Raw genomic sequence first — 24,082 nt, forward strand, 5'->3', positions numbered from 1 at the left:
GGTTACCACCACCATAAAAATTTTTGGAGGAGACTCAAAAATTTTTCCAGTGTCCTCCAACAGCGCCACCTCTGGACATGTGAGCCTTTGAGGGACATTTTTTTTTTTTATCCCAAAACATGACTAAAGAATGTTAGAAGTTGGAGCACTAAAAATATATTGTAAAGAAGAAAATCTTGTGATGACCGAAAATATTACTTTGAAATAGTTGTGCATTTGCAAATCACAATGGCAATGTTTACCTCTTTATTTATGACCGGCACTGATGACATTGACCTGGCTACCTCAGGTTCCCTTTCTCTCTCCTGATTTCTTCCAAAAAGTAAAGCCTTTTCATTAGAATTTTAAAATAAACTCTAGAAGAACTCATTATTTAAAAATAGGTTTAATTAATCCTAAGTTAACTGCATTCACTTGATCAATAAATATTTTATTATTAGTTGGAATTTACTTGTGCTCAAAGGAAAAATCAAATTATTAATGACTACTGAGACAAAAGTCTAAGTTATACACACATAAGTTTACAGATTTCACTCATTAGTAGTAAAAACTGGGTTGTACATATTTCAGGGGGTAGGAAAGAGGAGTCTTATTTTATCCTCAATGAAATGAAAGATTTCGTTTAGCAAACTTGAAAAATTTGATTATGTTCACCACATTCTGAACAGCCTAAGGCTTTAAATTATAATCTACTCCATTGTAACTTTTTGGACTTAACTTTCAGTACTCTTCCACTAATAGAGTCATAAGACCATGTGGGTAAATCGAACAGACCACAGCATGACTTTGAGCTGTCTCACATACAATTCAGAAAGTGTGTTCCATTAAGCAATTCACTTATCATAGGTTTCTTACAGTTAGTTTATAAAGATTGTTTATCAGGAGCAACATGGGAGAATTATAACTTTTTTCAGCCCTGAATTTTCAAAGGAGTTGAATTATGCAAGCATCATTAAGCAACAGACTACATAAAGAGAAACACAAAAATATTACAGATTAAAACTTGGCAAACCATATCTCAATGTAGGTAAGCTACTTAACTTCATTACCCCTAGAACTATAATAGCCAATAGGCAGCTATTATTTTTGTTCCTTACAAGCATTATTTTTAAAAGCTAATAATTATAAAGTCTCTTTCCAAATTTTGAATCAATTGAAGCTTAAATAACCTAGTGCTCTGATTTCTTTCAGTTAAAAAATGATTAGCTAGAGAATTTTTGAATTACATGTGTAGTATTTTAAAGTAGCCAATATCATCTTAATAAAGCTGAAATTGCTATTTTAATCTCAGTTCTTGAATGTTTTATATGAGCAAAGGCTACAGAACGTTTCTCCTCTAGAGATTCTGTGGGAAAAATAATGAAACCTTGAGATGGAATGCAATCTTTATTTCTGATCTCCTGGGAGGTTGAATGTATTTCAAATTTGTATCCGTATCCAAACAGAGCTTCTTGGATCTTAGTACCTATTTTGTTGTGGTGAATACAGAGCTCCAGTATCACTGTTATGATTTTCTTATTGACTGTTTTAGTTAACTTCATTTATATAGATTATTTTGCTATTACTTAATTGCTGTGACTGCACAGCTTAGTGGAGAGGCATTGTAAATTAATATAAAATATTTCTTATAGATTAAAAATGTTTTCAATTATATATATTTTATTTTTGAATTACAATGCATGCATACTGTACATCTAAAGGAATATAACCAAATCTAAATGAATATGATAATAGTTGTCTTTTAAAAGCTAAAGGACATTCTTAAGAAAAATGGTGAATTTGAATAGGAAGGCTTCCATTTGTCTGATTCATTTTCATCTTTTGTATTAGATATGGATATCAATATATGCATCATAAGGCATCTTTTTTCATAACTGTTACTCTCTCCTACAATATAGAAGACTTAGTTTTAGAATTTACCCTGTACCTGTCTCTCCAAGTCATGAAGTTTAACTTTTCCTGTTCACTATTCCCCTGAAAGTAAAATAACAATAAATTTAAAGGTCTTTGCCTTTCAGAAACAAAACATAACTGCTCTTTATCTGTGTGGTTCAACTCTGAATTCCACTTTGAGAATAAAATCTAGAATATTTAGTTGGTTGAAATGACCATCTTGAATTAACAATGTGATAGATGTAACATCATAGAAATTTCAAAGTGGAAATGCTGAATGAAAGTGTGTGTGCCTGTGTATGAGTGTTCATATGCACACGCACACACACACACACACACGCACACACACGGAAGGAGTCAAAATGCATTCTGTGCAATGCTACTGATAGTTCTAATAATAGTATCATTAATATTTTAAGATTTTGGTGTAATTGCTTGATATTTGAACCTACTCATACTAAGCTGGAGGTTCAGCTTAATTACTGAATTTTCTTAAGGACAAATCTTTAAAACTTGTCAACAGTTCTGGCTCTCAATATTTATAAAGCCAAATTGCAATAGATGTTTTCCTACATACTGACATTAATATTTCACAATCTAACTCTGTGACTACTTCATACACAAAGAATGAAAAACATTTGAAACTTTCTATGCTATAAAATAAGGATATATATTTATTCCAATGAAAGAGCCCTGATCAGAAGTATAGCTTTGAAATAAGTGCCTATTTGTGATGGATGCCTATTTATTTAGGATGATGAAAATCAATACTCATAGATTGGACATTAATTTTTTTGCTTTAAGATAAGTCTGAGTACTTGCATACCATTTTGGTGTTGAGGTCATTGATCTCTCTTTAAATAAACATATTGTCATAGAAATGCTTTCAAATAACATGAGCTATTTCTGAGTAGAAAATAAAGACAATTACGTGCAAGGGTTCTACCTTTCAGTGTTTATCTTAAATGACAAGTATATTCATAACAGTTCCTAAAATAGTAGCTAGCAGGTAGTTGGGGTCAAATATTTGTTGAAAGAATAAATAATGAACATGGAGAAACCTCAGTGTATCAGTGTATGTGTAGAATAAACCCTAAAATTTGATTGTATCACAGATTCATCTTAGTGAACAATTGCAATTATATACATGATTATTAAACAAAGTCTACTAAGCACTTGTATCTTAAACGTCTGTGCATAATCTGAAAGAGATAATTCCAGCACCACATTATTAGCGTAGTAAACAGTTCTCTTAGTGTTGAAACCCTTCCCTCCACACTGCCCATCTCTGCAGCCTAGCTTTTCATTGATATTTCTTGGTATGGTAAAAGCCTAGCTTTTCACTGATTTTTCTTTAATTCTTCCCTTTCTGGGACCTAGAATCCTCAAGTGAAAAATTTTCTTAAGTTCATTTACTTATTAAATTACACATACCACCCTTATTTCTAGCCTTTAATGTTCTTTTCTCTTTCATTTTCTCTAAATTAACCCAATCCAATTAAAATATCATATTGGCCACCTACCAGTTTCAAATTTTCTACTATCCACAATAAAAAAAGGAAGTCAGGCATGGTGGCATATGCCTATAATTCTAGCTGCTAAAGAGGCTGAGGCAGCACAATAACAAGTTCAAGGGCAGCCTGAGCAACCTATCAAGATTTTGTCCCAAAGCAAAAAGGGCTGTGGATGCAGCTCAGTGGCAGAATGTGCCTAAAATATGCAAGTTCCAGGTTCAATCCTTAGTACCACAAAAAAATAAAAAAGGAAAAGAAAGCGATTGACAAGAAATTTGAATACTGTAGTTTAATTCATTTATACCAATATTATTTTAACACGCAATCAAACAAGTTTGAGATGTTTTAGATTATTTTTTGTTATAAGTCTTTAAACCCAGAGTGTATTTCACACTTAGAGGATGTCTTAATTCAGACCTACCTCAGTGCAAGTGACTAGCCGCTACCTGTGTCTAGCAGCTACTGTGCTGTAGAGTGTAGTTCCAGACATTAAAGGCAATGCAATTTACACAACCCTAAAATAACAGTTAGGCACTAACAGTAACAACTGTCAAAAACTTTTAAAGAATATTTCATAGAAATTGATAGTAATATCTATTTGTGTTTTGGAAATAGGTAGCCACAACATTTAGTAAATTATCACTTTATGACTCCAAATTTTTGTATGAGAGTATTTTTTCCCGAAGTCCTTTGCATATTTAATGAAGATCATTTAACCAAATCCACTAACATAATATATTTTTAGATAATAGGAGTCAGAGATGTAAAAATGTAAAGCTATAAAAGATACTGTACGGTAAAAGTCCTTCAGTTTCAGAAGAATCCTATTTTGATTAAAACAATTTGTTTCAAAACAAGAGTTCTTATTCCCATCATTCAATTTGTGCTTGGAAAATATTTACAGAGAAAAGAGAAAAAAAGAAGCACATAACCATACCATTAAAAATCCCTAAGATATAAAAGATTTTTACTGCTTAATCTTCTTGTGAACCATTTAATGAAGATAGTAATATGTCATCTCTAAAGAAGACACTATTGAATGTCAGACAGCTTTAGTTTAATTGGCCTGCTGAAGTCACAGAACTAGTAAATATGTCTCCAAAGCCTGTGACATTTCTACCACATCTCTGTGCCAGAGTGGTCCTCACATAAACATTGTGGCAGCAACTAGATCCCCCAGAAACATACTGAACTGGCTAAAATTAACTTTAAATACATAAAATATTCTTTACTAGTTGTGACCACTCTAAATGTACCCAATATTTTCTAACTTACTAATGCATTTCTAAAAATTATAATATGTTGTCATGTATATCTAGATATACATTTCCCCTCATTATATTTATATAAACACACACTCAGAGTGTACTACAGACTTAACCAGACTATATTCCAAATGTAAAAGGAAAAGAAGTCAAGAAGGAAAGCAGACACTTAAGTTATTATGGGAGGATATGATCGTGTTCTTTTCTTTCTTCTTCTTCAGTGATCACCATTTGGGGAGCCACAAAATGTTTCAGAAAAATAAATCTGTTATTCAACTTCATCTACAGAAAAACACAACAGCTCCAGGAAAGTTATCTAGAAAGGTAAGGCTTCCTCAGCAGGGGTTTGAATTAGCAAAAGAATTGGTTTAATGACAATATGCTTATCTGTCTGCCAACCTGGAATGACATAACTCAATCAACACGTATTTATTTGACTATAGTTATTGGAACATAATGAAATATTTAAGCTAAATGCCTGTTAATTTAAACTGAAGCAACAGGATGGAAGCAATCTTAGTGTTATATACTGAATGTTTATACTCCTGAAGGCTAGCCATCATGCGACAGCGTTAGAAGGTAGGTCATTTTGATGTAAAGGCGAAACCATGGAAATCAGAAAAATAACACAACTCTTGTTATATCTGAGGACTGTTTATGTCCACAAACAAAGCAGCTCAAATCATGAAAGATTAATAGTCAGAGTATATATGACCAAACTACATGGAAAGGGATTATGGTCCTTTAATGACCTAATTTCACGCTGTTAGATGTGAATTTTATTCCCTGTGTGATGTCTTGAGTTTCTTCCAACCCAAATTGCACAGCATGCAGTGAACTTTGATACTTGGCAGTTTTTATCTGCAGAATCTTCCAATTACCTGCTTTAAGCACAAATCCTATCTTCCTGTCGTTTCCATCAGATAACAGATTTCTACTGCATGGTTCTTTTTCCCCTTCATATACGGTGCTTCATCATAAAAAATGTCAGGTGGTATACGAGGTTGCAGTATATCTGTGTGGCATAGAACATAATGAGGCCAGGAGAGAGCTGTTTAGAAATACCCTTTGGACCCTGTTTCCAACCTTTCTGCTGTTGACAGCTCCAGGGCTCTGCATCTGAAAGCTCCACGAAGAAACATTATAAAGTGCAGTTAATATTGTCAGTATTAATAAACTTACGATTCTTCAAAGTGCCCTCAATATTGTAGAAAAAGCTGAATTCATCATATTTCACTGCAGCATGGGAAAAGAAAAGAAAATAGATGATTCTAATTTGCGTGTTTCTAAAAAAGTAATTTATCTCATTGGTGTAATAATTCACAAAACACTAACATTTCAGTCTCACATAAATTGAGCTTCATTTTTAAATCCATATAACTCCACTATTCTGATAGAATACGTGTTTAGCGTATATTTTGTGTCTGAGACTTTCACATTTCTATCATATTTAATCTTTACAATTCTATGAGGAAAGCACCATTGAAAATAAAGAAACAGAATCCCAGGGGGTCATCTGGACTTTCCTAAGACTGTAGTCACAGAACCGGTGAGAAGAGTTTGATTTGAGCCCAGCCAGTAACCCTGTAGAACCCAGGGAGCACACTACCAATTTTATATGGTAAAGTGGTCCTAGAATGTAGATGCTATTCTCAGAGATTTTAGATGTGAGTTTTAGAGAAATTGGTCAATATTCTAGCTTTATGTATACTTTTACTTATTTTGCTTTACTCTCCATAGTTCTTTTCATATAGTTTAGAGACTGGGATGCCACATATTTTTAGTAACCATATTTAGTAACCATGTTTAGCTAACCATATTATGCGTCTATTATATACTAGGTATACATAGCAGTAGCTCTTGGAGCTTTAAATGATTAAATAGCCTACCAGCAAAAAAGTGATAAATACTATATTTTCCCTATCATATATAATTAAAAGTCCTGAAAAATTAAGAGATTAATTCATCAGTTACAAGTCTTACAGCTACCAAACAAGAGAAATTGGATTTGAGCAAAAGCATTTGGGTACAGAGCCATAGGTACTGGAATAGAACTCACAATATCAAGCATGCCAGGCAGATGCTGTGCCACTGAGCTATATCCCTGGCCCTAGAACCCACTATATTATAATAGCACCCACTGAAATATCTTTGGGCTATTGTCACCACTGATGTCATCACGATTAGGAACAAACACATAGTCAACTCTGAATATATACTGAATAGTTGTCACTTGAAATGTCTTCTTCTTTTTTCTTTTTTTTTTTTTCCAGTACCGGGAATCAAACTCACGACCTCACGCTTGCCAGGCAGGTGCTGTGCTGCAGAGCTAAATCCCTGGCCCCTGAAATGTTTTTTCAATATCACACCTAAATTGTAGAGATAATTAAGTTACACAGCCATATCTCTCAATATTTCTAACACCACGAGTAAACTTTTGAGATGGTTAAATTAAAACTAATTTTAATAAAGCTTTAGAATTTTCAATAATGAAGAACCGCAATACCACAAGTCTATACTTTAATTTTATGACCTTAAGAACTGATCCTAAGTGCTACCACCAAGGTTAGGCACTGACTTAAGTTCTTCACTTATATTTCTCAATCGAGTTTCCATAGTAACGAGATCAGGTAAGTACTCTTATGTTTCACAGTTTTTGATGAAGAGAATTTCTGTCTGAAGCCTCATCAGTAACGCCTTTCCCACCCACACTCCAATTAGCACTCTGGTCCTGTGGGCCCTTATCAGAATTGCCTACTAAGCTCTGCTACAGCACGTGACTAAAAAGGGTAATTGCCTTTGTTTTAATGTAAATTTTGTAAAGTTTCTTCTTTCTGGAATATATATGATATATTGATCAGCTTAATATAACTGAGACAGTTCACCAGTTTATGATGCTCATCCATTATGTGAATTATTATATGTAAAATAGTTGACCTTGGACTTTATGTAGATATCATAAAGAGTAAATGTTTTCTCTTAATTCTATTTTTAAAATGCTGTCAGAATTCTCTTTAATTTTCAGAATTTCAACTGCTAGCTAAACCTCTGCAAACAATTACATTGCTCTTTTAGTCAAACTGTAAAAGTGGTTTGATAGTACCTTTCCCCATAATTCTATACAAATAGTCATTATTATATTTGTTAAAGTGTACTGACATCATTGGCTTTCATTGGCCTAGATTTTTCTAATTATAAAAGACATTACACCGCTATATTCATCTTACATGATTTCCCTATTTTAAAATTGATTATATTATACAGAAATACAATGATTTAATTCTTGTTCTAAAAGATTGTTCATAAAGCAATTTGATGGTTTTGAGAAATCATCCCTGATCTCAAAATTTTAAAACTTCTACCTTGATTAGATGTGATGTGAATGACTGAATCTCTTTTGCAATTTTAATCTAATTTTATCTCTCTCCAAGTGGATCAAAAATGTTGTCAGCATTGTAGATACTAATCATAAGAACAAGATTTCCTTCTAGCTCAGGGACATATTCACAGAACAATTATATTTGTAGAATCTTTATGAAGAAAACAGGTTTGAACTTCTTTCTTAAAACCAGTGTATGACCTTCGGTTTTGGAAGAAAGTAAAATGGACACTATATTTCATGGATAATAGCTGAAAATTTTCTCCAGCATTTTGAGATATTGTTTAAAAATTCTAGAAAATGGCAATAGAACAAGGGCTAATCCCTCCCATATCAATATCTCTGGAAATCAAATAAAGTGTCTTTTGCAATGAATATGCTTAGGTAGGTGTTGGGGACCACAAATCATAAATTGCCATAGATGCTGTCCAAGGCCCTCCTTACCATTGCTTTATGAACTGGTTTTGGAATATGGAAATTCCGCTTCCTTTCAAACAGGCTCACAGAGCAGGATGAGGTCTGCTGAGGGAAATACGGGAAAACTAGCACCCAGGTGTGGGGATGAAACTTAACTTGTTTCCTTTACAATGTTGAACTTGCCCAGTCAACCACTGCTTCTACTCTGTTCCAGGAAAAGCTCCGTACCCTTCTCCTGCATGGGCTGATAAAATGGTGGCCTGCTGGGGATTCTGGGTCTTCATCCCCAGAGAACATGGATCATATTAGAGCCCTACTGTACCCCCTCTATTTTGTCTCTTGCTTTCTTTTCTTTCCCACTATGTGCTGTCACATCTGGCAGGAGACTGGGGACTGACTGCAGGTGCCCCAATAACTGGCATTGTGGAAAGGGTCTCGCATGGGTAGACAGAAATTTTCAAATAAATATACTTCAATTTATTTATTTTCAACATATAACGATATAAAATCATATTATTTATATGTTTGCTTTGGTTTTAACTTCTGAAAGAAGAGACAACACTGTCTTAAGTACCTCCATTGGGCATGGTGACACACACCTGGAATATTCCTGTATGCTGGGAGGCTGAGGCAGGAGTTTCACAAATTCAGGCCCAGGCTGGGAAACTTAGCAATTTAGTGTGACCCTGTCACAAAAAAAATTAAATAACATAAAATAAAGAAATAAAATAAGGGCTGTGGATACAGCTTGGTGCAAAGTCTATAGGTTCAATCTGCTGGAAAGAAAAATAAATAAATAAATAAATTAATTAATTAATTAAAAATATCATTTAAATTGACTGTTCTTATTTTATATTTTCCCTTCCTTTTTACAAAACTTAACATACCTAAAGTTTAGCTTTCTCTGATTCAGAAAAAAAAAAAAATCGAGTCACCAGTATGATTCTGTTTTACCTATCCCTTGGATGCCAGATGCACATTCCTAGAGTAAACTGTACGGCTGTCTCTAAGTTCCTTTCTATTTCTGTAAAGTGTTTCCTTTTCACAGCACGCACTCAGAGTATTGCTTTCCGGTGATGACTTATTCCGTTCATGTAGCTTAGCTTCTTTCTACGTCCTCACAAGACAAACAAACATGAAAATCATTTACCTTCGATTTTCAGCAGGTAGAATATTCCATTCTCTGCTCAGGTGCACAGGGTTTTCATGAAAGCCTGTTTGGAAAGAATTGAAGGAACTGAGAAGTGTGTGTGTGTGTGTGTGTGTGTGTGTGTGTGTGTGTGTGTGTGTACCAGAGGACTGATAATTGCAGATGAGTAGTTCCAGCTCAGGTAGGCAGGAAATGAACTGTCAAAGAGTAACTCCTAGAATTTAGATTTATCAGCAATTGTCATCCATTTTGGAAAACTCTCTTAGACTGATATTTTGGCAGCAAGATATGATGAAAGTAAAAAATGCAGAACAGGAATTCATCCAGTGCCTTGAGCCCATCTGAGGAGTTATAGTCTTACACTGCCATGGACTATTTGGCCTCAATGTATTTAGAAAGAAAAGAAGGAAGAGGCTAAGGGTGAGGAAGGAGCTGCAAGAGGAGGAGGGGAATGTGCGTGTATGTGGGGAGAACCGGTTGGTGCCTAGAGACCTGCTTTCCTGCTCACTGGGAGAAATTGTTTGACCTTCTTGATGCCAAGATACATTTCCACATTTGCCTAGATGTAGCCTTATCCAAACCTCCAATTTCTGTTTCGCTATTGAAAAGAAGGATTATACAGCTACGGAAAGTCTTGTGAGGTCAATAAGACAAAGTATAAAAATGATGAATGAGAGTTATCAAAGGAGATGAATAAAAAGACAGCAGGAAGCTACAAACCTATGTTTATCTATTACTCATTCCTATTTCCTGCACAAATATTAATATATTCTGTTCTCCACAGCCTGGTGATGACCACAGTGAGTTGCACCTAGACCAACTTATAGAATTTACGCACATTTGGAAAGTGTCCCGGTAAGATGTTTTATTTCTGTTCCAAGACAACTTCCTGACTGAGTTCTCAAATGCCAATTCATAGTATTTTTCAGTTCATTGTACAATCTGTCCTTTCACTAGTACCATGGAAGCTATTATAGTTTTAATAGATATCTTCCTTTTGCAAATTCTGTAATTATCTGTTTTCCACAGCTCTTCAGATATATTTGAAGAGCTGCTAGCACCTTCCAGAGCAATCTAACATTCATTTTAAAATATCTCTGCTGCTGGTTATTGTGCGTTCAATGATGTTTTAATTCATTTTGTGAATTTGGGTATGCATGTGTCACTAAACTCCTTGTAAAACTAAATTTCCATACTTTGAAAGTCATCATCTTCTGCTTAAAATTCCTTCTGGAACAACCTGACAATAATTGGTATATTATAAACAAAGGAATGTGAATTCAAATTGGAAAATTTAAGTGATAGGAAGTGAACGTATCTTAATTATTCTTGTACCTAAATATAGTCATGTATTATCTGAAAGAATAGAATTATCAGAAACCTAAACTAGGAGAAACAATCAGTGCTACAGATTGGGTATTTCTGGAATTAAACTGTTTTGAGTTAAACCAGCAAAAACAGTGTGGGAAGTACATTTCTAAATCTTTACAGTAAAACCTGATATAAAATAAGACAATACAAACTTTATAAGGCACTCGTATGAAATGTGTATAAAATAACATCAAGAGTACTTCCTTTTATGCTCTATTATTGAATCATGGACAAGAGAGTACTTGTAATAAATATTTGTGCTAAAAATAATGTAAAATGCACCACCCAATTTTAGATAAATTTATTTTTCTTTTCAGACAATGTTTGTTGACAGTTATAGAAAGATATGACTTCCACCTAAAATACCTATTGAAAACCCAGGTATGGACTTTTGTTATTTCATCCATCAATTCAATAAGCATTGCAAGTATCATATATTTTTTATTTTTCTAAACTTCACAAGTTTCTGAAGATAAATGATGAGTGAATCAGAGGAGGCTTTAATTCTACCATAGAGAAATAGCCAAGTGAAAAGATATATGCAACAGTGTTTTAGGTGACTTGCATGACTTCTTAGCTATATATAAGAAGGAGATCACACATAGGCCAGTTTCAAGGCTAGTAGGAAAGTTTGTTATAGAAAAGAAACACAGTTGTATGGTCTACTGACACCAACTCCAGAAAAGACAGTGAAATTTGTTCCTTCGCCAACAACCTATTTAAGGACAGCAAAGATATGCTACTTCACAGAACAGCCCTACAGGAAGAAGACATTTAAATTTTATGGGGCCTCAAAGGAATATCATTAATTATTCATACTTTTTTTTTTTTTTAAAGGGGACAGAGATCTCAGGACTGGGTGCAGTTTAGTTATTTGCACTGATCTCATCCAGTTTGCCTACACAACCTGCTTTCTTTTCTTAGAGACTGTGTGCTTGCTCTTTTTTTAGTTATTTGCTTTCTTTCCCAAAGAAGTATGTGGCTTGCTCCTTTTGCTACAGGAAAAACATAAATCCTGACCTGTTAGATGTCAAATGTGCTGATTTTGTGGTCCCTCAATATCAAGGAACAAAGTCATGAACAAAAGGAGGAAGTTAGGAGAGCTTAACTGAAATAAGGAGAAGAGAAATAGCTCTTGGATTTTCAGGAAAAGTCCCAAATGGGTGGTCACCAACACCCTTTGTCAGGGGTAATTTATACATCAAAAATCACTGTGTAGGTACAGTGTGGTTCAGACTACAATCAACCTATAAGATTACAAATATAGCCACTTAGCTAATTCTGATCCAGTAGGGAACTGACTTATGTAGCAAGAGTATATGAAAAGAATCAAGACATTTGGGAAAGAGTGAAAAGTATGGGTCCAGATATTCTGGCCACCACCTATGTGTCTGATGCCTTGCAGGGCCCACTGGACCAGGTAATGCTAATTATAGCAATCTTTAATTGCTATTTATCTCTAGAGAGGCATGCAGGCCTTGCTGTTGCTCTTCCATGCTGAGACCTGTTTCATTTTAGATTTTGCTCCAGCCACAGTTGGGTGTCTCTGCTTTTTTTTGTGTATGTATGTGCTGACTTTCTCAAGGGCCCAGTCTTTCTCTGTATATTAATTTCTATCTAATTTAGCTGTTTATAATGCTTTGATTAGCTACAGTATTTGGTTTATTTCTTACTTTTATAACCCAAAAGTGCAGCTGTCAGTTGGTTTATTTCCTATCAGCTTGCTATCAGGCTGAGTCTGAGAGGTCCCCTAGGCTGAAATAAAGAACCTCTCCCACCCTTTTAAAATAAATTTGCATGTTTGCAGACTCCCGTCACAGAAAAAGAGCATGTCAGGAAGAGAGACATGAGAAGGGCTTATTAAAAAGAGACATAGAACACACTCAACAGCAGAGTGTGGGTGCTCAGAGAAATGAGATACCTTATGAGGCAGAGCTGGATACATTTAAGGGGTGTCGTCAAGATGGGTAATGTAGGACGTGTGTGCTATTCCGTCCATCAGGTTACCATGCAAGCCATCTACTGGTGTTTGCAGTTGAGAACTGCTGCCCACCAGTACTACTGCCTCCTGAGGTTGGAGGAAGTGCAGTTTACAGGTGAAAAGATCCCAGGTTTATATGCTTATTGTAAAAGTGATATAGGAATGATATCAGAACCTCCATAACGGAAATATAGCTCTCAACCTGCTAGATTCTGATATGCTAAGTTTGTGTTCTCTAAAGTTGAAGAATGAATTCTAGGAACAACAGAGGATACCAGGAGGAATATTTAGTGAGGAGGAGAGGTACAGCTCCTGAGAGGCAGGAGCAGACCTGCAGGTGGGTCGCCAAGGACTCCACCTTCAGGGGAAGTTTTATAGAGCACAATCACGTGGATGTAATATGGGTTATAGCTACAATCAACCAATAAGATTACAAGTACAGTCCTTAGATAATATTGATCTAGGGGGAAAGTAAGTCACGTAACAAAGGTGCATGGAGAGAGCAAAGAACTTTCTAGGATGAATCTGAGGGTCTTGCTCACCCACGGAGGTGAGCGATGTCTATCTTTTTGTTTGTTTGTTTGTTTTGTTTTGGTTTTTGGTTTTTTGGTTTTTCTCCGGTACTGGGAACCGAACTCATGACCTTGCACTTGCCAGGCAGGCGCTTTGCCACTGAGCTAAATCCCCAGCCCCTCCGATGTCTATCTTTGTTAGACCACTGGTCTGGTCATTCTGTCTTTGTCTCCAGGCCTGACCTCCAATGGATGTCCCTCGCCACAGTTGAAATGAGTTTTCATCTTTGCCCCAAGCAAGGGCCTACCCCCATCTGATCGCCTATAATATTTTTACCTGGCATAGCTGTTCATGCTAAAAAGGACTTTTCAGAATTCTTTTTTTTTTTTTTTTTTTTTTGAGAGAGTTTCCTGAAAGGGGAAAATTTGTTTTAAAGCTATAGTTTTTCCTAAAAGGACAATTTTTAAAAACATCATTTTCCTTGTCTCCTTTCTACCTAGTCTATTTCTTTTAGTCTGCCTCAAGGTGGTTATTTCAAAATCCTGTTAACCCCTTACCTCAGTTATACTCGTGTTCTTGCAAGTCAGACCGCCTAAGTTCAAATCTGTGTCTTTTTCTGTAGCTTGTTTACTGTTTGGCCCCAAGCACAAGACTTAACTACTAGCAAGTCATGTTAACTTTTTGCCTCAGTGTTCCAAAAGACCTGTGTGTCGGGGGAAGATACCAGAAAGGGTGAAGAACGGTGCCCATTTGAACTGTCTGTATAAAAATTAGTAGTTTTTTTAATCATCAGAGAAGAGGAATCTTGAAGAGAGATGAGGACTGGGGATAGATAACTCAGCAGTCAGGAAACAGCCTGGAGTCATTCAGAAACCATATAAAATTTTGCTTGGCAACAGAAAGGTCTCAAGGTGAGAGCTTGGAAAGAGACCAGAGGAAAGAGGCAGACAAGGCCTAAATTAAATAGGATCTGAAGGACATTTTATGGCTAACTTAATGATTTTCTAATTTATCAGCGGCTGATATTCAGCTGTTGTGCACAACACAGGATGACTGATGGGTTATTAGGGGACCATGTCATCAGCCTGCAGAGGTGATGAGGGCGTGGACTTACTCTCCACTAGAGAGAGGAGGAGCAGATGAAACTGTGCAATTTACATGATTAGATGAAAGACTCAGCAACCAAGGAAAGGGATGCTTAGGAAACTGCAGGTTTCCTGGCTGCTGAGTGAGTGCATGCAGACATCAGCTCACTAGAGAGAAAGAAGAAAAACTTCATGGACAGGAAAAAATGAAAGCTGCAATGCAAGGCTGCTGCCCTTTAGTCCCCTATGAAGCACCCAAGTTGTGATCTCCTTTAGGAGGCCACTTCCTGTAGCTTCTTCCAGGCAAGGTTTAGCGTTTCACAAATGAAACATATTATTACAGAAAATTGGAGGCATTGAGGTTTGTCTTTCAAACAAATGAGGACTTATTTTTCCATTAGATAGTTCACTCAATATAGAAAAAGATAATACACATTTCAGATAACTATTTGTAGTGTGTGTGAACATAAAAGGGACCTGAAAATAATAAAGTGTACTTTTTGGTGTGGATCCCAAACTCATTTGTGAATTTCCCACAAATATCAAAAGACATGGAGATGACAAATAAATAGTTCAAAATCCTAATCCTCTCACTGCAATTTCGTGTTTGTTTCTTGAACCTGACCTAAAACTGGAATTGTAAAGCGTGGAAGGTATAAAGAAACCACAGTTGGTTTGTGTTGAGTCTCAAAAAGATGTCATTATTAGCACCTCTCTGAGTTTCAAACTTGTTATAAAAATATATTAAGAGTTCATGTGTAGATTATTTATATCTCTTGACTTCTGTTGGGATCTATAATTATAGTTTGAACTATAACCCAAACTCGATATTGAACTTCTGTTGGCTTACAATAAAAATATAGTGAAAGGAATAGTTTCACCTCTACTAACAGAGCATTCAACAACAATAATGTACAGTGAACTAGTTATCTAGTTTCGTAAAGCTTAGCAATTATTTTAGTAAAGGTAGAGTGGTTAGGAAAAGAGAATGAAAAAAGCAAAATTTGAAAAGTTAATCAGTGTGGTATTATTCCAGAAAACAGACCAAACATGGGAAGAAAGGGCACCAAGAAGATTTAGGAGGCAGTTTATTACCCCATGGGCTTCTGACTGGAATCTCTCCCAAAGAGCCAGAGCTCTGCCTGGTGGGGTTATAGGATTTTTTTATGGGGAAGACGGTACAAAGGTAGATTTGGTACACATGATTGGAGGCTTGAGTGACATCACGAGTTCCTAAGGGAGTTTAAACATCCCAGATTACATTGCAAGGCCATCAGTTATACAAAGCATGTGTCATACAAAGGAAGAAATGTCTTATTACACTTTAAATTACATTGCAAAACCATCAGTTATACAAAAGCAGTAAAAGTAAGGGTTTCACAAAGGAACAAATGTTTTCTTATCAGGCTTGTGTGGGCATGTCTGCCTGGTTTTGGAGGGCATTCTTGGCAGGCTTTACTTAAAACTTTAATTTCCTTTTCAGTATGAGGTTACACTAATCTACTTCTCAGTGACTTTTAGTTATCTTTCTCGGAGCTACTCATGTAGCATAGGAGGCGTGATTACAAAGTGAGTGTGGCTTTAAATTTTTTAAAATTTATTACATTAAAACACACCTTGTCATGCATTAATCACCCACAAAATACATCTCCTCACCTTAGACATATTTATCCCATCATTCCTGCTGCTTTCTTTGTTTTTTGTTTTCAGTACCGGGAATTAAACTCATGACCTCAGGTTTACTAGGCAAGGACTTATGCTGCTGAGCTATATTCCCAGCCCCTCTCCTGCTACTTTCTAAAGCAGCTCTAGAAGACTTTTTTTCATGTCTTCAGTTGCACAGTTATAGCTGCCTTAGTGTAAACTGAATTAAAATGTTTTCCTTTCATGGTCACTTGACTTTTGGGAAGAGCCAGAAGTCGCAAGGTACCAGAACCAGTGAATAAAGTGGATAAGGATGCACCATAAATTTTTCATTTGAAAAAAAAATTGTCATAAACATTTGATCAATGAGGGGTGATTAAACAACAGTGAATGTTTAATTTTTTAAAAGTTTATTACAGTTAAACACAGTGCTATCAATCTCTCTCAAAACACTTCCCTTTGATTGAAACACTTCCTACGGTTTTTAGCAATGTCTTCTACTGTACTAAAGTTTTAATTAAACAGCCATCGTATTTTTTATTACTACTTAGACATCTTATTTCCTCATATTTTTTGAGAATCTGTAACACTTCTTAATTTCCAAATTTAGAAGTGTGGTCCTATTACTCATATATGAAGCCTCTAGTATATCCACTTTGAAAGGAACTATTGACCATTGTGAATTTTTCCAATGTGACTTAACAGTTGGCAAAGTATCAGAGAAAATAATCTTTACATTATGACTGGAAAATAATGATCATTATTTTCAATGAAATTATTTTATAAATAGGATGTAGTGTTTGCAGTTTTCCAGATGGGCTCAATTCGAAGCAATGAGCTTTTTAAATGAGATTTTTTCCCCCTATGAAACATCAGGAGTAAACATGTGAGAAGTGAAGGAAGAATATATTATCAACTCACAATTCTGCCTTTTGTATTTATCTGACAAATACGTTAGGTAGCATTTTAACAGTGTCCAAAGCAATATCGTTTTGAAAAATGTTTTAGCACATCTCTCAAATGTGGACTATTGTAAGTGACTTGAAATAATAATAAATATGCAGCTGAATAAGTGTCATAAATATTACTGAATAAATTACCAAATATTTTCCTTCCCTAAAATGATTGTTTCAACATATTTTAGACTCTTCTCATTTCAGATTGGGTATTCTGGCTCTTTTGTTAAGTGATTAATTTTGTGGGTAAATTACCTAGAGCTTTTCTATCATACTTTTCCTTCATCTCTTTTATTCTAATAATATCCTGAGCTGTAAAGAATGTTTTCTGTGTTTATTCTGTCTTCTGCATCCATCTTCTTAATTCAAAATCTACTTAATTTCAGATAAATTAAGAATAGAAAAAAGAGAAAAAATTCCCCTAAGTTATTACTGATGTATTTCCTCACTGGGATAAAGAGAGACAGAACACTGAACCATACCCTGATGGTCTGTTCGGAGAGACAGCATATTCATATAAATAATGTGTGCAGGGTGTTTTGTACACAGAGCAGTGCAGTGCAAAACCAGATCTCAGCGTAAATGAAAGAAATCAATTTCTGGCGAGGAATCACTTCTTCCTAGTAGACTCTTACATTGTCTTCATATTTCTTATTAAAATGCTGGGCTAGAAACTTTAGAAGAATTTAACAATTCTTACCATCGATGACAAATTGCCAATAGATTAAAATCTACTTAATTAGTTGTATAAGGAGGTGGAAAGAAGGATGAGGCACATGGAATTTTATGAAATATATTTAGTGGGTTTTTTTTGTTGGTTTTTTTTGTTTTTGTTTTTTTAGACCTGAAGCTCTCTTAGTAGCACCAAGATGTTCCGGTTCCAATTCTAAACTAATTTAAGCAGAATAGCAATATAGAGCAGGATTTAGTAAAAGTGGAGGTTCCAAAGTCAGATAAATATTTTGTGAGTCCCCACCACTCTGGAGGTTTTCACTCAGCTGTTCTAGAGTTCCTATAATTCATAACAAGCATGAGAGTGATAAAATATGATACAATGATATTCATGGTATTTTTAATGATTAATGAAACTGTCAATATAGTGGACATAATATAATGTAGTGATTGAAAGAAAATGTTGAAGAATGTAAGTGCAGGTGTTATTTTACTGATGTTGCTACTATTTTTATCTCCACCACTACAGTTAAAAATTATATAGGATCTAGAAGCATTGTGCCTTACAATTGATTTGCATTCACAAGAGACTCTAAGAGAAGGTGAAAAAAGAGCAAAAAAAAAAAAATGTTAAGAAGGAAACAGGATCAAATGGACAGGAATTAAGGATCAGGTGAAGCTCACAAAGTGAGAATTCAAGGAGATAAAATCAAGTCAGAGGAAAATAATGCACTGTTGTGGAAATGAAACCTACCTTAGTAGAAAAAAATGGGCAGGTTGAAACTTCTAAAAGTTAAATCCATTATCTAGAGAATACTCCAAGATTGCAAAAGAATAAAAAATGAGACGTGAAAATCGAGCTTCCAAATGGAAAATGATCAGTTTCATTAACTTGGTTTCCTAACGAGATAGAAAGTACTGGAGGGCTTTCTGAAAAGAAATATTATCAGACATTTTACTTGGAGCTTGCATTGTGAATTATGTAATTTTTGAAGGACATATAGTAACATATACAAATTAAAGAATAAGGATATAGTAGGCACTTTTCCTAAGCAATGAGTTTAGGAATAAAATGTCACATTATCACATGATCTTGCTGTGTGTCATTCCAGTTCTTCTCTCCTCTAAGTAATAAGTACTCTTTAGTGCAAAGTATCATCCCCAAAGTTTTACTTTTAAAAATTGTGTGAGTCAGTTTTCCTCTTTTGTAAGTTACACTTGTTCATTTCCCATGTTTACCTTACCAGTACATTGATGCGAATATGCTGTATATTTGCTTCTTTCCGTTATGTGTGTCATTAGTATAGCTTGCCAGTGAGTGGTTTGCCCTTTTACCTTCATTACGATGTCTGACTTATTAAATTCATTTCCTCAAAGTTTAACTCATATAAGTAAAATGTACCCATGTTATACAAACAGTTGGGCAAAATTTGAAACTATATATAGCTATATAATTATGACTAGAATCAACATGTGAAATATTTTCATTACACCAAAATATACCCAAATGTCTTTCAGTAGTAAATTCCTCCCATACTTAGATCTCATGCAACCAAAGATTTCTTTACTTTTTTCATCTCATTTTGCATATTTTTTGTCTTTTTGAGATTCTTCTGTAAATGGGATCATACATACAGTGTAAGAGTCCCTGTTGTTCTGTATCCCAACCCTTGTTGCAGTTCATGCTTTAATTTTACCCATTTCTGTACATAGCAAATTTCCTTGTTCTAAATTTTCATTTCCTTAATCACCAAAGATGTTGAATTACTTTTCAAGTGATTCATGACCATTCATACATCTAAAAGAAGATATATTGTCAAGTGTCTGTTGAAATGGTTTGCTCATTTTTTAAACTGAATTATATAGCTTGTGGTTACAGACTTGCAAAAATCCTTATATATTTTAGATAAAAGATCATTGTGAGGTATGTGACATATATGTTAAATATACTTTCTCTCAATCTGTAATTTGTTTGTTTGTTTATGTGTCTCGTTTTACTTGTGCGCCATTCAAAAAGCACAAGATTTTAATTTTATAAATCCCATTTTAATTTATTTTATATTTTTTACTTTTTTCATATCATTTAATGAAGACTTGCTACTCAGGTTTGCATAAGTTTTCTCCACTTTTTAAAATGACTATATTTGCAGCTGTTATTTAATTCTATTATCCATTTCAAGAAACTTTCTGTGTGGTTAAGAGGTAATACTCAAGCCTTTTTCACTTTGTTTTGTTTTTCAAAATGGATAATCAGTTATCCTTGAACAATTATTTAAAATGATAACTGTTCTCTACTACATAATCTGAGCAATGGTGTGAAAACAATTAATTACGTATGTGTAGATCAAGTTCTAGACTCCCCTCTCTGTTCATAAATCTAAGGGTCTATGTATGAAACAGTCATTCCATCTCAGAAATAACTATGATTTTCTCCCCAAAAAGAGGACTTTTATTTGTTAGCAAATACTTGTCAAGATCTCCAAAAGAATTTTACTACAAGTGGTAAAAATATACTTATTATTTTCAGAAAGTTATAGTCTTTCACCAATACTCTATAATTACAGAGGTTATATAGTAATATGAACTTAGTTGCCTTTTATAGGGTGAAAAAGTTTCCTTCTAGTACTAGTTTGTTAAGAATTTCTTAAATGGATGACACAGTTGTGCATGGTTTTCTCTGTTACACTTTTCACATTTTAAAAAGATGGGTATTGCTGGAAAAAATCATATTTGCTAAGAATTTATAATGCTTTTCATATATTTCTAGCTTGAATTAACTGGTAGTTTGCTAAGGATATTGCATCTGTATTTATGAGGGGTATCACATTACAGTTTTATTGTTTTATAATATTGTTGTCAGATTTTAGTGGCAGAGTGGATACTGACATCTTAAAATAGGTTGGGAAGTGTGTTGCCTCCTATATTCTGAAAGAATTTGAGTAGATTTGGTTTTATCACTTCCTGAAGTCATTTCATTCACTAATGAAACTATCTAATCTGGAGCTGTCCTTGCAGGAAGTATTTTAACTGTGAATTCAGCTTTTTAAGATGACACTGAACTATTCATTTCTTGTAAGATTTAAAGTCATAAATTGCCCTCTGAGCAGTACCCCACAAATTTTGATATGTTGGCCCTTATCTTTTTAAGTAACTATCTGTCCTAACCTTATCTTTCCAGAAGTATAGTTAAATAAATGACTCTGTCTGATAGATTTTGAATTTTGTTTTCCGGTTTCCCACCCAGCCACACTTTCCCTGGCCTTTATGTTTCATCTAGGTTAACTTATCTTCATCTGTCTTTAATTTCATTGATACTTACCTTAACTGTGTTCAGTCTACTGATAAGCCCTTGAAGAAATCTTTCACTTCTAATATCATGTGTGCTTTATTTTTCTATCATGTCCATTTGACTCTGCACATGTTCTCACCTGAATCCTCCATCTATTCAGGCACACTGTCCACATTTCCCACTAGATCCGGTAACATGATACATGGTAGCTAAGGTCCACTTCTGACAGAACAACACTTGGGTCCTTTCATAGTCTGGCTTTATCTACTGACGAGGCGCTGTATTATCTAGCTGCTTAGGGTAGATTTTAATTGTTGATTGGATGCCAGACATGATGTGCAGACCAGCGAAAATGACCAAGTGAATTTGTACGCATGTCTGAAAATAGTCAGTTTCCTTCTGTTGCCCTTTTACTATCGTGAATTGGTTGACACCATCTAGTTAAGACCCTGGGAGGAAGGAGAATTTCCCAGTGTTGCCACCACACCTTCAGCTTTCAAAAGTGCCTGCTTGCCTGTACCACGGACAGCATTTATCTCAATTCTTTTTCCTGCTTCCGGCCATACTCTGATCTTTCTCGTTACTGAACGATAGACTCATTTGGTGGCAGACCGAGGGAGTTTTGTGTTGTAATAATCCAACCACAGGGAGAAGCTATATTCCCGAACCTCAGACTGAGACTTTCTGAGCACTTGACAGCCAAACATATTTGCAGTTGGTCCTGCGCAGCAGTTTCTTGCCCTTCTTGGCATCTAGGTAAAGTCCTGCACACAAGACGGAATTCTCCCACGTGCGGAAGGGTTTTGCTTCTGCTTTGCCCTCGTCAGCAAAGCGTGTTCACCTGCTTCCTACTTCTTCCCCTGCAGCTGTCATTTGCTTTCTTTATCCGTCCCTGAAGCAAAGAATTTTTCCTGACCTCACAGTGACAGAGGATTTTCTGGCACTTTCCCTTGCAGTTGAAGACTTTCACTTTTTATGAGAGAAGTATCCACAAAAGTGGACAGGGCTTTGAGCTTTTTGTCTTCTAGAAATGGCAAATTACCGGTGCCATGGAATTGGCCGTCAATTTGTTCATTGCCTTCAGCGTCTCTCCGCAAATGCTACAGGGTCTCAAAGGAAAAGAACATACATTTGATTTTGAATTCCCCTGTGTTTAGGGCTCACTAATGTTCCAAACTGACATGCCAGCTCAAACCTGGATTTTGAGAAGTTTTAAATTATCATCTTATTTCTTCTTATCCACCTAGGTGATAGGCTTTTCTTTCTCCCGCATTGTGGCAAAGCTTGGACAGTGTGAGAGCCCCATCTCTTCTTGGAGGAGGGGTCTGTCATTCTGTAATGCACTTCACGTGGTTTATCGAGTGACTTCAACCTTCTATTAGGATTGAAAAAAAGATATTATTTTGTATATTACCCAGCTTTTTAAATTTTTATAATGGAATTAACATTTTAAGTGAAAGTATAACTCCAAAGACTCTATCGGTCTTTTTAAAAACTTAATAATAGCAGTAATTCTCGCATGTGAAATGAAAAACATTCTGAATTCTCGATTTGTCTCCCAACTCTTGAACTGAATTTGCTGATTTTCAATCTGGATATAAAAATAGAAATTCATTAAAGCTTATATGAAATCTGGAAGATGGTAAGCTGTTATATGGCTGTTTAAATGCATATTACTTTAGCCTGCTTCCTGGCTTAATGAAACTTCTGGCGTTTTTTTGTTTTTTTTTTTTGTTTTTTCCAGGAAGATGCAGAGAAGAAAAGTTTGTCACTAAACTTTTCCAGTGTTCGAAATACCTTTCAGGTACGCTTGGTGTCTAAAGTACAGGGATGCTACTCTTTCAAAGTCTAGGATACATTAAATATTTTCTAAGATAAGCTTGTTTTGTAACATACAACATAATATATACTTGCTGCCAGTTTTATTAACTAAACAACTCAGGAAGAATTTAATCCAGACACTTATTCAATTCAAGAATCTCATAATAATTTCTGATTCCATATTTGTCTATAATGTGGAAGAATTCTCTGCTCAAGGACAGCCTACTCAAGTTTTAAAGAAATAATTTAAACAAAGATTTTTTTTTTTCACATCGCACCAAAGTGAACCTTTCTTTCATTCTTGTTTTGAGATAGGAGTTCAGGCTGGCCTTGAACCAGCCATCCTCCTGCCTTAGTCTCTCATGTCCTGGGATTACAGGCCCAAGACACCACACCCTGGAAACTTCTCTAAATGTGCAAGCATTTGTTCTAGTTTATCATTTTGGAGCTATTTATAGCAAATCAAATCCACTTTCCTCCTGAAAGTTATACAATACTTGAAAATGGTTACCACTCTTAATTTTTCTTTTTTATTCCAATTTGAAAATTTCCATACCATCAACTCCCTTTATATCAATGTCCCCCCATTAGGTAGTATTCCTGACTCCACACTTGGGGTTTCCAGCTGTGACCCAAACGTTCCCCTCCATCGCTGAAATATTAGATGTTCTGAAACATCATATTCCCAGGTTTCAACCTTTCTTTCGTTCATCTGTATTTTCACTCTGGATAGTCATTTTCAAAGTCTGGCCAGGTACTATGTCTGTGAAAATAATGTCCAAACCTGGCTTTTCTATCTCTTGAAATAGGGTGAAACAGGGTTATCTTCTGAAAAGTCCTAGTCTTTTGCACCACTACAGGTTCTCATAATAGGATCAGCTGTCTTAGGCCTGTGTTTCAAGCTGGTCTTTCCTTCTTACTACACTGTGTGTGCATATGTGTACATGCACGTGTATCTGTATGTGCATTTGGGGGCAAACTGTGGTTTAGGGTTACACAAGTATTTCTGTACTGAACTTTTCCATTTGCATCTGCCTAGATCCAAAATAGTGACATTAGTGTACAGAAATTTTTGACATAAATTCCCACTGTAGGTCCTACAAATTAATGTTCCACAGATGCCCATGACAAA

General features: G+C 35.2%; 1 protein-coding gene across 3 annotated transcripts in view; it reads left to right on the forward strand.

The window, feature by feature from the left end:
- Nucleotides 1–24,082, forward strand: part of Pik3c2g (phosphatidylinositol-4-phosphate 3-kinase, catalytic subunit type 2 gamma) — a 309,948-nt gene that overhangs the window by 48,208 nt on the left and 237,658 nt on the right. For 2 of the 3 annotated variants that reach the window (XM_005379037.2, XM_005379039.2), the window contains exons 6-9: nt 4,894–4,996; nt 10,403–10,473; nt 11,307–11,370; nt 22,874–22,933. In XM_005379037.2, coding sequence (XP_005379094.1) covers nt 4,894–4,996; nt 10,403–10,473; nt 11,307–11,370; nt 22,874–22,933 — 298 coding nt within the window. The remainder of the gene's footprint in view (nt 1–4,893; nt 4,997–10,402; nt 10,474–11,306; nt 11,371–22,873; nt 22,934–24,082) is intronic. The other variant, XM_005379038.2, reaches the window with a different exon arrangement.

Source organism: Chinchilla lanigera, unplaced genomic scaffold, assembly GCF_000276665.1.
Source record: "Chinchilla lanigera isolate Chin_1 unplaced genomic scaffold, ChiLan1.0 scaffold00012, whole genome shotgun sequence".
Classification (NCBI taxonomy): domain Eukaryota; kingdom Metazoa; phylum Chordata; class Mammalia; order Rodentia; family Chinchillidae; genus Chinchilla; species Chinchilla lanigera.